Source organism: Cetorhinus maximus, chromosome 10 (genome assembly GCF_964194155.1).
Source record: "Cetorhinus maximus chromosome 10, sCetMax3.hap1.1, whole genome shotgun sequence".
In the NCBI taxonomy this organism is placed as follows: Eukaryota; Metazoa; Chordata; class Chondrichthyes; order Lamniformes; family Cetorhinidae; genus Cetorhinus; species Cetorhinus maximus.
In genome coordinates, this window is record NC_135888.1 from 5,429,432 (window position 1) to 5,445,146 (window position 15,715).

The 15,715-nt window shown below is 42.7% G+C and overlaps 1 protein-coding gene across 1 annotated transcript in view; it reads right to left on the reverse strand.

Annotated features, from left to right (window-relative positions):
* The window catches only part of psmb7 (proteasome 20S subunit beta 7), a 74,839-nt gene that overhangs the window by 43,856 nt on the left and 15,268 nt on the right, over window positions 1-15,715 (reverse strand). Inside the window, exon 5 of the mRNA XM_078549876.1 lies at window positions 7,898-8,013. Within this exon, the coding sequence (XP_078406002.1) occupies window positions 7,898-8,013 (116 nt within the window). The remainder of the gene's footprint in view (window positions 1-7,897; window positions 8,014-15,715) is intronic.

Below are 15,715 nucleotides of genomic sequence, written 5' to 3' on the forward strand. Positions count from 1 at the left end.
ATTAAATTCAAATTTCACCATTTGCTGTGGTGGGATTCAAACCCTGGGTCTCTGGATCACTAGTCCAGCAACAATACCACTATGCCATCGCCTCCCCATCCTTAGAAACATCCAACAACTAGAATTGCCTGGGAAAAGTTGCCAGTATTGAAAAAAAAACTGAACATACATAAGAAAATTTAAAGACCAGGACCTTAGGCTAATAATTCTCTCATGTTCATTCAACAACTGCACCCACATACCCTGTACAAAATAGTATCACATTGTCAGAAGCAGTCAGTCCTATAATGAAAAAATGGAGGTTAAAAGAATAATTTGTTTCCCCACCCCTCACCAAAACATTAGCAAATCCTCCTCCTTAAATTCAATTTAGGAATATGAGCATCTCAAAGCAAAAACTTGATTCCATTGAAAATTCCGCAAGAGTGACTATTTTGATAAATATACAATTGATTTTTATAAAACAGGTTTTAAATATTAATGTGATAGATTTTTCTATTGCTCTCTACTCTGAATAGAAAGCAAATGAAGGCACTTTGGTGGAAGTTTCTGCTTCATATTGCTGAGCTGAAGAGGGAGTAAGCACAGTTCAAAATTATTTCAAATAGACAAACCTCCAGGCAATTATAAAATGCTGGTTACTTTTTGTTGTCCGCATTCTTGTATAATCAGTTGAATTGAGAAAATATCATAGCAAAGCACTGGGTTTAGTAATTATTTTATACGGTGTTGATTCTGCAGATTTTTGCCTGTCCTTTTTGCCCCATGTGCCACACCACCACCCCTCCCCAATTTTTTTCAGCAGGCCAGAGCTCTAGCATAAAGATAAAAAGCAAAATACTGCGGATGCTGGAAATCTGAAACAAATTGCTGGAAAAACTCAGCAGATCTGACAGCATCTGTGGAGAGAAAGATAGAGCCAACGTTTCAAGTCCGTATGGCTCGTCTTCAGAACTAAAGAGAAGTAAAAACGTGGTGAAATATATACTGTTTAAGGGGTGTGGGGCAGGTGAAGCTGGATGGAAGGCCAGCGATAGGTGGAGGCAAAGGAGAGATTCGAAAAGATGACATAAACAAAAGGTCAAAGGGGTGTTGATAGTGGTGAAACAAAAACAAAAACAAAAATAACTGGAAAAACTCAGCAGCTCTGACAGCATCTGTGGAGAGGAAGACAGAGTTAACGTTTCGAGTCCGTATGACTCTTCAGCAGAACTAAAGAAAAATAGAAATGAGGTGAAATATAAGCTGTTAGAGGGGGGTGGGACAGGTGGAGCTGGATAGAGGGCCAGTGATAGGTGGAGGCAAAGAAGAGATTGCCAAAGATGTCATTGACAAAAGGACAACAGGGTGTTGACGGCGGTGATATTAGCTAAAAGATGTGCTAATGGTGACATTAAGGGTGGAAAGCAGGACGGGCAAGTGACAGGTGGCCCTGGTGGGGGTGGGGTAGGGGGAAGGGATCGAAATAGGTTAAAAGGTGGAGATAAAACAATGGATGGAAATACATTTAAAATAATAATAGAAATAGATGGGAAAAAATATATATAAATTAAAAAATAAATACTTGAAAAAAGAGGATCAAAAAGGGGTGAGGACGGAGGAGAGAGTTCATGATCTGAAATTGCTGAACTCAATGTTAAGTCCGGAAGGCTGTGGCAACCTTACTGCATCAGGCTCAATCCAACAAATCTTTGGAATTTGTTTAAGAAGGGTTGTGACTCCTGAGTTTGTAATTGTGGGGTCTATTTTGCATATAAAAGGAGAGCACTCTTTGCATTTTGGTGATACTTAATTTCAAACCAATTGCAAACAACAAAAGGACCCAGTTTAGAAAAATTAAGTACAAGTTGTGCACGGTATTTTTAAAAATTACTTTTAAACCATAGATTTTGCACCAGCACTAACAAAAGATATTTACAAGAAAGACAATTATTTCTGAATTTAAAAAGAATGATGAAATATTTTGAAAGAAACGAATGTTTAAAAGGGAGGGGAAGAAGGGAGAGATAATTACTGACTATATAATAAAACATTAAGTTATTGGCATCTAAAGAGACATGAGGGTAGATTTTTTTTCTCTGAGAGGTTTATTATGGCCAGCAGCAGCTACAGTGAAAAGTATTAGATTTAACTAAAGGTGGGGTATAAATGATCAAATAGCACTCAGGAAAGAGGGAAGCAAAAGCCAAAACATTTTCAGCATGTGAAAGGGAAGAGAAATGCACTTTGCTCAAACAAAATGAGCGCTTGTAAAATTTTAAAGATAGGTTTTCACTGCCCATTAGCCTTTGAGAAGTAATCCAGCAACTAGGTGAAGTACTCCTTTCCTACTGGTTCCACGTGAATTAGAACTTACCATTTCCGTGCCTGAGAGTTCCTAGACTGCACCTATGCTATGTAAACCTGAGCCAAGCACACCTGGCACTTGCTCCGCTGGAGGCAGCCCAACTTCTCAGGGGCATTCTGAAGCTTAGCAAGGGGCTAAATGCAGCTGTTACAGGCAACCGCTTGGGGTGCCCTGAAATCATCCGTGACTGATATGGCATCTCACGTTTCTCAGGTATCCTTGGGGTGTCCTGCAAATTTAGTTACCTTGGCTCCCATTTTTTTTTAATCCAGAAAATGGGCAGAACAGTGAACAACTTCTATCTCATGAAGTTGTGAAGTACATATTTTCCACTGGTCAAACTATAATCTGTTATTGTAGTACATCATTCTTGCCTTTGGATGGCACCACAACAAACACTATAGCTACTGCATACAATTCAAGCCAACATAACAGTACTAATATACAATGAGGATTACTGAACAGTGTGTGTAAGGCTACTGCTATCATGAAAAATGACAGTACAACTCCTATACTGGGCTCCAAACCAACCTCAGCAACCAGCAGTGATAGATCCCTAAAAGAAATCATCTCAAATGTATGTATAGCTTTGGCGTGATACAACATGGCCTATAACTGCAATGCAATGTTGAGCCTGGTTTAGCATGTAATTAGGGGATTCACTGGACCTACTGGACACTTACAAAATTGAAGAGAAGCAGATTTAAATGTGAGCGCACTCACCCATACATTTAATAACTTTAAACTACTCCATCTGAAAGCTGAGCTGTGAACAAGCATGTAAGCCAGGGCTCTCTCCAACTTCACATCCAGGTGATATAAAAAAAATTGCCAACTGAAAGTCAATGCTGTACCAACTATCTGATATCATGTAATACAGCCTAAGAGGAGGGGAACTTAGCAATTACTCAACTATTCAGTGGCAAGAGTCTGGCTTTAATGACAGAGGATTTTCAGCTAGTGAAAAGAATTGGATTTAACAAAAGAAGGTGGGGTATAAATGATCAAATAGCACTCAGGAAAGAGGGAAGCAAAAGCCAAATAAGCAAATAAAATTTTTCAGCATGTGAAAGGGAAGAGAAATGCATGTTGCTTAAAACAAAATGAGCGCTTGTACAACTAGGTTTTCACTGCCCATTAGCCTTTGAGAAGTAATCCAAAATATATTGTAAAAAAATTCAGACACAATCATCTTGTATCAAGTCTACTATTATTCTATAACGAATATTATAGCATGCAACTTAATCATTTAAAAATAGGTTGTCAACTTTTGTTAATCCTAAGAGAGGAAGGTTAGTAAGAGCCTGATATGCAATAGCTTCTCTGTTCTACTGCTGCAAAAAAAATTTAATTTCACCCAGTTTGAAAATTATACCCATCTCCATAATATATGGTGGCACACTTAGTTAAAATACCAGTCACTGGCATAAGTATATTACATCTACTCGCCAAAAGGAAATATTTCTGGGGAAAGATCAAATTTTTTACCAGCAGATGTCTTTAACCATTAATTCGATTCACTCCAAGTGATATCAAGGAATGGCTGAAGCACGGGATACTGCAAAGTCTATGGACCCTGACAATATTCCAGCAATAGTACTGAAGATTTGTGCTCCAGAACTTGCCGCGCCCCTAGCCAAACTGTTCCAGTACAGCTACAACACCGGCATCTACCTGCCTATGTGGAAAATTGCCCAGGTATATCCTGTACACAAAAAGCAGGACAAATTCAACATGGCCAATTGCCGCCCCATCAGTCTACTTTCGATCATCAGTAAACTAATGGAAGGGGTCATCAATAGTGCTATCAATCGGCACTTGCTTAGCAATAACCTGCTCACTGACACTCTGTTTGGGTTCCGCCAGGGCCACTCAGCTCCTGACCTCATTACAGCCTTGGTTCAAACATTGACAAAAGAGCTGAACTCCCGAGGTGAGGTGAGAGTGACTTTGACATCAAGGCAGCATTTGACTAAGCGTGGCATCAAGGAACCCTAGCAAAACTGGAGTCAAGGGGAATCAGGGGGAAAATTCTCCGCTGGTTGGACTCATAACTAGCACAAAAAAAGATGGTTGTGGTTGTTGGAGGTCAGTCATCTCAGCTCCAAGACATTACTGCAGGAATTCCTCAGAGTAGTGTCCTCGGCCCAACCATCTTCAGCTGCTTCATCAACAACCTTCCTTCCATCAATAGGTCAGAAGTGGGGATGTTTGCACAATGTTCAGCACCATTCACGGCTCCTCACATACTGAAGCAGTCTATGTCCAACTGCAACAAGACCTGAACAATATCCAGGCTTGAGCTGGCAAGTGGCAATTAACATTCGCACCACACAAGTGTCAAGCAATGACCATCTCCAACAAGAGAGAATCCCAACCATCACCCCTTGATATTCAATGGCATTACCATCACTGAGTCCCCCACTATCAACATCCTGGGGTTGACCATTGACCATAAACTGAACTGGACTAGCCATATAAATATTGTGGCTACAAGAGCAGGTCAGAGGCTGGGAATAGTGCGATGAGTAACCCACCTCCTGACTCCCCAAAGCCTGTCCACCATCTACAAGGCACAAGTCAGGAGTGTGATGGAATACTCCCCACTTGCCTGGATGAGTGCAGCTCCAACAACACTCAAGAAGCTTGACACCATCCAGGACAAAGCCGCCCCGCTTGATTGGCACCACATCCACAAACATTCACTCCCTCCACCACCGACGCACAGTAGCAGCAGTGTGTACCATCTACAAGATGCACTGCAGGAATTTACCAAAGCTCCTTCCAAACCCACAGCCATTACCATCTAGAAGGACATGGGGAAGGAGATAGATGGGAACACCACCACCTAGAAACTCCCCTCCAATCACTCACCATCCTGACTTGGAAATATATCGCCGTTCTTTCTCTGTCGCTGGGTCAAAATCCTGGAACTCCCTTCCTAACAGCACTGTGAGTGAACTCATACCACATGGACCGCAGCAGTTCAAGAAGGAAGCTCACCACCACCTTCTCAAGGGCAATTAGGGATGGGCAATAAATGCTGGCCCAGCCAGTGAAGCCCACATCCCATGAATGAATTTTTTAAAAATTAGGTATAGAAAACAAAGTATTAAGTAGTTCCCCTCTGCAATCACCTTTGTTGAAGTTAGACTTGATTATATGTTGAACATTTTTAATGAAACATCAGAATTTAGAAAACCATTTCACAGCCTGGAAAAACAGGCACTGTTTGATGATTTTTTTTTGACAGAAACTCTCATGAGATTGACAAGAGGAGCAGCAAAAGGCACTCAGTTCACAAGTAGTATTACACGTGGACGATGAGAAATCATGCTGGTGGAGCATTTTAAATCTTTTAAAAAGCGCAAATGCACACAAAGATGACTCTCTGTTTACTCCCCTCCTGTCCAACATGGGCCTTCCCCACTTAAGTATGATACATCGAGCAAATAAAGTAGGGTTTTTTTTTAAAAAGAGGGTCAGTCAACAATAGATCGTGCAAAGCAGCTGACAGCATTCTCAATTACCATCATATCTGACCTATTTAAAATACAAGAGAGCAATGAATTTTACATAATAAAATTCTGTGGCTGCATCTGAACTGAATTTGAAAATACAATGCATCTTAAGAGGCAACTAAGACCTCTGTATAGCAAATTACATTATAAGAGTTGCACATGCAACTTTCAAATCAATTATTTTATTTATATCCTTCAGGTTTTTAAGAAGCCTCTTAATGCACAATGCTGGAACTCAATTTTAATGCAATGACACCACCTACTGGCTTCGAAAGCACCCTACCACTATGTGAATTGCATTTTAAAGATGCAACACGCAGGCTTAAAAGCAAAGCAGAAAATAATTTAGGTTTTGCAGCTTGTACAGCCCTGCTGCTGTACTATTTTATTTATGTAAACCTGTGATATGCAGTTAGATTCTGTACATTTTTATCACCAATGGTTGTAAGCTGTTAAGGGGACTGTAAAATACACAGAAGTGGAGCAATTAAATAAATTATGCTACATAAGGCTCAGCTTCCTTCAGTGTTAAAAACACCAATTATGCTACACGATAACTTTGTATATTCTTCAAGAGTTTGATGTATCTGACGTTCTTGCATTTGCAGGGTGCAATTTAGTGTAGGAACAGAACTGTACATGCAGATTCACAACCCTTTCAGTAAAGGAATATCTCCTCAGCTCAGTCCTAAGTGGCCAATCTTCCAAGACTGTGACACCTAGTTCTACTCTTTCCAGCCAAGGGAATCAACCTCCCGGCATTTACCCTACCTAGGAAATCACTTCTCATTTTCTAAATTCTTGGGAATATAGGCCTTGCCTACTCGATCTCCTCGTAAAAAAATACCCTCACTCCAGGAATCAGTCTAGTGAACCTTTGCTTCACTTCCTCTAAGGCAAATACATCCCTTCCTTAGGTGAGGAGGCCAGTCCTCTAGGTGTGATCTCAGCAAGATCCTATACAAATTGTACTAATACTTCTTTACTCATATACTCCAATTCCTTTGTAACAAATTTGACACACCATTTGCTTGCTTAATTGCTTGCTGTACCCACATATTAACTTTATTGATTTGTGTAAAAGGACATCCAGCTTCCTCTGGACCAACATTTCCCAGTCTCTCACCTTAAAAAAAAATATTTTGTTTTACAAATTTTCCTATCAAAGTGGATAACTTCACATTTCTCTGTTATATTTAATCTGTCATGTTCTTGCCCAAGCGCTTAACCTGTGCATATCGCTTTGCAGCCTCTTCTGTATCCTCCTCACAGCTTGCTTCCCTATCCAGATATGTATCGTCAGCAAAGCTGGATACATTACACTCGTTCCCCTCACCCAAGTATTTGATATCAATTGCATATTAGCACTGATCCACTAGCTACAGCCTGCTAACCCGAAAATGACCCATTTATTCCTACTCTCTGTTTTGTCCCCAAACTAATTCTCAATCCAAATTAATATATTATCTCTATTCCCATGAGTCCTAATTTTATATAATAACCTTCTGTGGTACCTTATCAAATGGTTTTTGAATATCCAAACTACATTTACTGGTTTCCCCTTATCTACAGGGCTACTTAAAACCTCAAAAAAACTTTAATCAGATTTGTCTAGTCTGATTTCCCTTTTATAAATCAATTTTGACTCTGTCCAACCGCAGTGGTGTTCCAAGTACCCCGTTACTCCATTCCTAATAATGGGTTCTGGCATCTCCCTTACAGCTGATGTCAGATCAGTGGATAGTTCCCTGTTTTCTCTCTTGCTCCTCTCTTGAAATGTGGGGTTACATTTGCTGCATTCCAATCTGCAGGGGTCATTCTAAAACCTACAGAATTCTGGAAAATTAAAACCAACGTACTTCAAAATCAATGCATCCAACAGGCAGTGCCAACTCAAATTTAGCGCTATAGTAGAACAATACTCAGTTGACCCCTCTAAAATGTTTGTGGACCTTAACTCAATGTAATTTTCATTTTCATTTTTTTCAAGCAAAGAATGTTGAGCGATCTTAGGAAATAAATCACTCACCCATAGTTACGTATGGTAATGTGTCAGTTGATCCATGTGGATAAATACTATACAGATGGGGACCAGTGCAGTCTACTCCACCAAGTACTAGTGCTGCACCAATGTATCCTTGATATCTAGTTCAGGAAAGAGGAACAGATTATTTGTTTGTCAGTAGAGATACATGCATGGAGAACAGTTGATGATTTCAGTTCTGCCTGGCATATCTGCTGAAAATATATCACAGACAAGTAGAAAAAGGCTCTAAACGAAATGTGAATGAAAATACCAGGGCAACACTAATATGATTTGCAATTATTTTCTTTTATTAAAAATATATACATAACATTTAAGAATGAAAGACAAGGAACTTATTCACAAGCTTTCAATGGCACTCTGCCAAAGTCCTTTAAAAAGGTACACAGATTTTTGACAAGCTTTCTCAATTTGTCGGGGAAGTGCCCTATGTTCGCTGTCTCACACTCCCCAACAGTGATACATAAAAATGGTTCACGTGTACAATTTATCATCTGTTTCAATAGTTATCATAATTAGAACCAAGAGTTTTTCCTGGCTCCGCTGCTAAAGTCAAATTTTATCATGCAATATATTTAACTGCGTGAGAGATTTTAGTACAAGATGCATTGTAGTCTGACAAGGAGCGAAAGGGGCAATAACAAAGACAGGATTAAGTGAATTACAGCAAAATTAGATATTTTTCAAACAAAGTATTAAGTAGATATGGGGGAATAACAAAGGAAAATAGTTATGAGGATATGCAAAAGGTGTTCAATAACATTCCCTTTAATATTTTCAAGTGCACAGGTGATTTGTTTAAACGTGCGGCTCTGCACACAGTAATTTAAAGGGCCAATTTATGCATGGCCTTTATGAGGACTTTCAGGCTGCTTAGAGGGAATGTTAATGTTAAAAGTACAATCAAAATAAGATTATGCATGCTAAAAGGGCACATGAAAGCAAACTGGTGGTTAATATAAAAGGAAAATACCGAGTTTTTTTTAAATAAAAGCATTAGAAACAAAAGGATAATCAAAAGGATGAGGGCACTTAGAGACCAAGCAGGCGATCTACGGCTTCAGACTGAGAGAGCAATAGAGAGGCTAAAGCATTTTGCATCGCTTTTTACAGCAAAAAGTGAAAGTCAGACTGTAGGGGTACCCCAGGAAGATGTAATGGGTCATTACCAATGTCCCCTGGAATTTTTTTGGTTGTACATGGCTATTCATTTAAGTGCACAACCCTTTTAAATTTTTTTGCATAGCCATCCATGTGCAATATCCTAAAGGGGCCAACTTGTGTGCAATCTGCATGAGAACTTCTGGTTTGTTGCATGGCTGCAGAGTTTAGGGGGAAGATCAGTCACAACCTGCAGATAAATACTCAAAAGGATGCTTCAACTCAAAGATGCTGAGACAAAAAAAATCTGTTTCAGCTGAACAGCTTTTTAGGCCAATTTGGAGGGCATCAAGAGTCAACCCTCTGTAATGTGGAGCTGGAGGCATGAGCAACCAGAGCAGACAGGGGTTGTGAGCTCCATTCCCCCAAAAGACAGTGGGCAGAATATTGCCCTTGGATGGTGGGTGGGCCCCACCGGCTCGGCAGCGGGTAGACAGCTGATCCCCGCCACTGAAACAGGGCCTGCCGCCATTTTGAGTGGGCGGGCCAATTAAGGCCCACCCAGCGGCCTGCCCGACAGGAAGCGCTATGCACTTCCTGTGCTGGGGGGGGGAGGAGGGAATCCCCAGCTGTCAAAGTGCGCTCTTTCGCGCATGCGCGCACTGCTCCCTGAGGCAAAGTCCTGTCTCAGGGAGATTCATGTAAGGTAAGTAAAGTCTAAAAATAGATAAATATTAAAATTATTAACATGTCCCCCTCATGTGACAATGTCACACAAGATGGGACATGTTAATAATAAACACATAAACTTTATTACATTTTAAAAGAATGGACATGAAACCTCATCCCGCCAGTGGATGAGGTTTCATGTATTATCAGAAGCCCGCTAGGGCTCCTGGCCTGCCCGCCAGCCTTAAGGTTGGACGGGCAGGTTGTTAATGATCTTAATTAGCCTGTCAATGGCCTCAATTGGCCAATGACAGGTCGGCGGACGGACAGCGGATTTCGCTGTCCGCCCGCCTTCCTAAAAATTTAAAGGGACCGGGATGACGTTGGGGGTTCCTCCCAAGGTCATCCCGCGTCATTTTCCCCTCGGCGAGCGGGCCCCGCCCCCAAATCGCTGAGGGGAAAATCCTGTCCAGTGGCGCAGTACTCCGAGAGAAGGTTCATCATCACCTTTTATGAGTAAATACAGATGAACAATGAAATGGTCTTCCATTTTGCTTACTTCCCAAGAACAAATAAAAAACAGAAAATTCACCAGGCCTGCAGGGCACACATCCCAGAATAGTAAAAAAAGTTTGGTTGAAGGTAATCTTTGGAAGCAGTTTTTATGGTGAAGGACTAGGACAGTAGCAATTGTTACAGCCCTGCTCAAGAACAAGTTGACGACAAATAAATTATAGGCCAATTAATCTGTTCTCAGTTATGGGACAAAGTTCATTAACACTTTCAAAAGCACACATTATTCAGGTACAGTTAGCATCAGTTTGTAAAGGGCAGGCCATGCTTGACTAAATTAATTGGATCTTTAGAGGAAATCAAAGGCTGTACAGATGCAATAATGTTGAATGCATAATTTTTCAGAAGATGGTTGATAAAATACCAAAGAGACTATTAAGGTATATGGTATTTAAGGAAATGTAGCCATGTGAGTACAGGGTTAGACAAGGGAGAGAAAGCAAAATATATATGTTTGTTCGATTGACATGGTGAGGGTACTAATATTCCACAGGAATCAGTGCTAGGACCTCCCTTTTTTATATAAATCATTGGTGAAGTTTGTGATACTAAAGTTGAAGGAGGACAGGCAGATCAAGTTCTAGACAGAGAAATGCAAAGCAGCACAATCTGGAGCAAAAGAATGCTGAAACAAAGTAAATTTTAAACAGCAGAGTAGAAATTTGTCTCGATTGGTGGTGGAAAATGGGTGCTTTTGGATCAGCCTCCCATTATACACAGCACCTGATATTCAGTTCCATCTGTCCAAAGCATTAGTACAGAATTTGGAACTATGGGTCGGGTACACAGCATAACATCAGTTGGTGAACATTTCAGAAGAATTTTTTTTTTACTTATTCAAGGGGTGTAGACTTCGCTGACTAGGCCAGCATTTATTGTCCACCCTAACTGCCCTTGATAAGGTGGTGGTGAGCTGCCTTCTTGAACTGCTGCAGTCCATGTGGTGTAGGTACACCCACAGTACTGTTAGGGAGGGGGTGCCAGGATTTTGACCCAGCGACAGTGAAGGAACAGTGGTATATTTCCAAGTCAGCATTGCGAATGGGTTGGAGGGGAAGGGGAACTTCCAGGTAGTGGTGTTCCCATGCATCTGCTGCCCTTGTCCTTCGAGATGGTAGTGGTCGTGGGTTTGGGAGGTGCTGTCTAAGGAGCCTTGGTGAGTTGCTACAGTGTATTTTGTACATGGTAAACACTGCTGCTACTGTGCATCGATGGTGGAGGGAGTGAATGTTTGTGGATGGGGTGCCAATCAAGTGAGCTACTTTGTTCTAGATGGTGTCAAGCTTCTTCGGTGTTGTTGGAGCTGCACTCATCCAGGCAAGTCAAGAGTATTCCATCACATTCCTGGCTTGTGCCTTGTAGATTGTGGACAGGCTTTGGGGAGTCAGGAGACGGGTTAATCACCGCAGGATTCCTAGCCTCTGTCCTGCTCTTGCAGCCACAGCACCCATATGGCTAGTCCAGTTCAGTTTCTAGTCAATGGTAACCCCCAGGATGTTGATAGTGGGGGATTCAGCGATGGTAATGTCATTGAATGTCAAGGGGTGATGGCTAGATTCTTTGTTGGAGATGGTCATTGCCTGACACTTGTGTGACACGAATGTTACTTGTCAGCCCAAGCCTGAACGTTGTCCAGGTCTTGCTACATTTGGACATGGGCTGCTTCAGTATCTGAAGAGTCGCAAATGGTGCTGAACATTGTACAATCACATCAGTGAACATCCCCACTTCTGACCTTATGATGGAGGGAAGGTCATTGATGAAGCAGCTGAAGATGGTTGGGCCCAGGACACTACCCTGAGGAACTCTTGCAGTAATGTCCTGGGACTGAGGTGACTGGCCTCCAACAACCACAACCACCTTCCTTTGTGCTAGGTATGACTCCAACCAGCAGAGAGTTTTCGCCCTGTTTCCCATTGACTCCAGCTTTGCTAGGGCTCCTTGATGCCAAACTCGGTCAAATGCGGCCTTGATGTCAAGGGCAGTCACTCTTACCTTTAGGGTCCAGCTCTTTTGTCCACGCTTGAACCAAGGTTGAATGAGGTCAGGAGCTGAGTGACACTGAGCAGGTTTTTGCTAAGCAAGTGCCGCTTGATAGCACTGTTGATGATCCCTTCCATCACTTTACTGAGGATCTAAAGTAGACTGCTGGGGCCGAAATTGGCTGGGTTGGATTTGTCCTGCTTTCTGTGCACAGGACGTACCTGGGCAATTCTCCACATTGCCGGGTAGATGTCAGTATTGTAGCTGTACTGGAACAGCTTGGCTAGGAGCGCAACAAGTTCTGGAGCAATACTAGTCTTCAGTATTATTACCGGAATATTATCAGGGCCCATAGCCTTTGCACTATCCAGTGCCTTCGGCCATTTCTTGATATCATGTGGAGTGAATCGAATTGGCTGAAGACTGGTATCCGTGATGCTGGGGACCTCTGGAGGGGGCCAAGATGGATCATCCACTCAGCACTTCTGGCTGAAGATTGTAGCAAGTGCTTCAACCTTATTTTTTGCACCGATGTGCTAGGCTCCCCCATCATTGAGGATGGGGAATTTGTGGAGCCTCCTCCTCCAGTGAGTTGTTTCACTGTCCACCACCATTCACGGCTGGATGTGGCAGGACTGCAGAGCTTAGATCTGATCTGTTGATTGTGGAATCACTTAGCTCTGTCTATCACTTGCTGCTTATGCTGTTTGGCATGCAAGTAGTCCTGTGTTGTAGCTTCACCAGGTTGACACCTCATTGTTGGATATGCCTTGTGCTGCTCATGACATGCCCTCCTGCACTCTTCATTGAACCAGGGTTGATCCCCTGGCTTGGTGGTAGTGGTAGAGTGGGGGATATGCCAGGCCATGAGGTTACAGATTGTAGTTGAGTACATGAACAGAAGCAGGAACCAAAGGGGATGACAGCCCAGGAGGTATCTGGCTGGAGAGCAAGCTCAGCTCCAAGCTTTGCAGTGGACAAGGATGCTGATTTCAGAATCTTCAAAGTTGTTTTCTGCAGCCAGACCTTCACATCAACAGTCTGTTCCACCAGTTCTTTAACTTCGATAAAAGCTCCAAAGGCTGACGGCATTCAGTTTCTAAGCTCAAAAACATCTGTACTACTTTGGAAAGACTGATGAGCCACATGGACAGGGGATAAAAAACAGAAAATGCTGGAAATATTCAGCAGGTCTGGCAGCATCTGTGGAGAGAGAAACAGAGGTAACATTTCATGTTGTAACCTGCATCCGATGAAAGGTCATGGTGTGAAATGTTAACTCTATTTCTCTCTCTCCACAGATGCTGTCAGACCTGCTGAACATTTCCAACATTTTATATTTCTATTTCAGATTTCCAGCATTCGCAGTATTTTGCTTTTGCACAGGGACTTCAATCGCATATGTGATCTCCCCGAGCCCACTCTCCTGCACATCAGCAGGAGTGATGAGGTGCAGCCCCATTGAAATGGCAGTGGTGCAACTGGAATGGTGGGTACTGCCCACTCTCAGGATAAGTGGCCTGTTCCCTTATCACCCTCTCACCCAATAACCACCATGTGCAAGAATGCCAGCTGGGCCAGGCTTCCTCAGCAACTGTTGAGATGACCAGTCTCAGATGCCAGGAATTAATGCATATTGGCTGGAGTATTAATTGGGTTATAAATTCCAGTGACTTCATTGGAAAATAAAATCAGAGTGTGTGCAAATGAACTGCCGATTCCCTATTATTTGCTTTGCACTATTATACACAATGCATTTATAACTTGGAGTATTGCTGAAAAGACATTTTGTTGAAGCTTTTCATTTAGAACTCATCAAGACAACGCAAGATTACCAATGTCAGTGAGAAGCAACAACTTTATACCGTATAAAAAGAGAGGGCTGAATGGTTGGCAAGCGGAGTTTGATTGGTAAAGGCATGCCATGGAGAATGCATCAATTAATGGTGACTGACAGTTAACTGCCAAGCATTGTCTGAAATTTAAACCAGGCAGCTTGACTCTGATTGGTCAAGGCATTGCCCTGAGGAATGAACCAGCGAATAGCTATCACTTATTTTGTTTAGCTGAAACAGACATAATGGGCTGAATTTTCCCCCCATCAGGGGGAGGGGGGGGGGGGGGAGTTGATGGGCGAGCGCGTGCAGGCGCGCTTCCAATCAGCGCCCCCATTTTACATGGGCGGGCCAATTAAGGCCCGCCCAGCGTGACGTCCGCAGGGAAGCGCTATGCGCTCCCTGTGCGGGCAGGGGGGGGCGGGGGGGAGAGATGCCTAAAATCGAGAGTGTGCTCTTTTGCGCATGTGCACGGAAGAGCGCACTCATCTCCCTGAGGCTAAGTGCAGCCTCAGGGAGATCAGCTCTACGTGCAAAAATATTAAAAGAAATAAAAAATTTCCCTTACATGTCCCCTCATGTGACAATGTCACATGAGTTGGGACATGTTCATAATTTCCAACAAAACTTTTTTATTAAAATTTTTAAAACCGTACATGAAACCTCATCCCACCGGTGGATGAGGTTTCATATTTTTTCTACTTCCCGCCGGGGCTCCTGGCCTGCCCGCCAACCTTAAGGTTGGACGGGCAGGACCACTAATTACTTTAATTGATCTGTCAATGGTCTCAATTGGCCACTGACAGGTCAGCAGGCGCGCAGCTGATTTTGCTGCGCCCCTGCCTTCCTGAAAATTTAAATGGGGCAGGGGGTTCCGCCCGACATCATCCCCCGTCATTTTATGTGTCGCTGCGCAGGCCCCGCCCCCACTCGCCGACGGTAAAATCCTGCCCAATGTGTGTACGTGTTCTGTCTGTCTGCAAAGGACAGGGCCCTGTGTATTAACATATGTAACTTCTCGTGCTCGCAAATATGCCACACTGCAAATCCGGCTGACCATCTTAAATTGGTTGTTAGCGTAAGTTTTAGGACACTGGGGATTAGTTAGCAAATGTTATCCAATCATGCCATCACATCTAATGTTGGATATTGTGTTTTGAGTTTTGCAAGCACGGGCTGGTTGAGTATAGTCCGTTGTGAACAGCCGAAGGGACATGTTGGTTGATACGACCTGCCAGTCTTTGGGATGCACGGCCTATATACCTAGCATCACACTGGCACTGAAATTCATATACCACATTACTCATTTGTGAGATAGACAGAATGTCTTTTTGGCTTGATGGCAGCATCCTGTTAGTGGTGAATACCACTCGTGTTGGTACCGCATAGTAGCAGCGTGAAACAGCTAGCTTCAGTTGCTGCTCAAATTTTTGAGATACCTCCCCTTCCAGGGTAATCTGAGGTGGACTGGGCACTTTTCAGGGCCGAGAGTGACAGCCTTAGGCCCGTTCATGAGTTGCACAATATACAGCACCAAATTATCTGATCAGGGTAGCCATTATTCTGCAGGATACCTTTGATGTGCCCTATTTCAGCATAAAGCTTGCCTGGTGAACAAATGGCTTGGGTCCTATTTACGAGG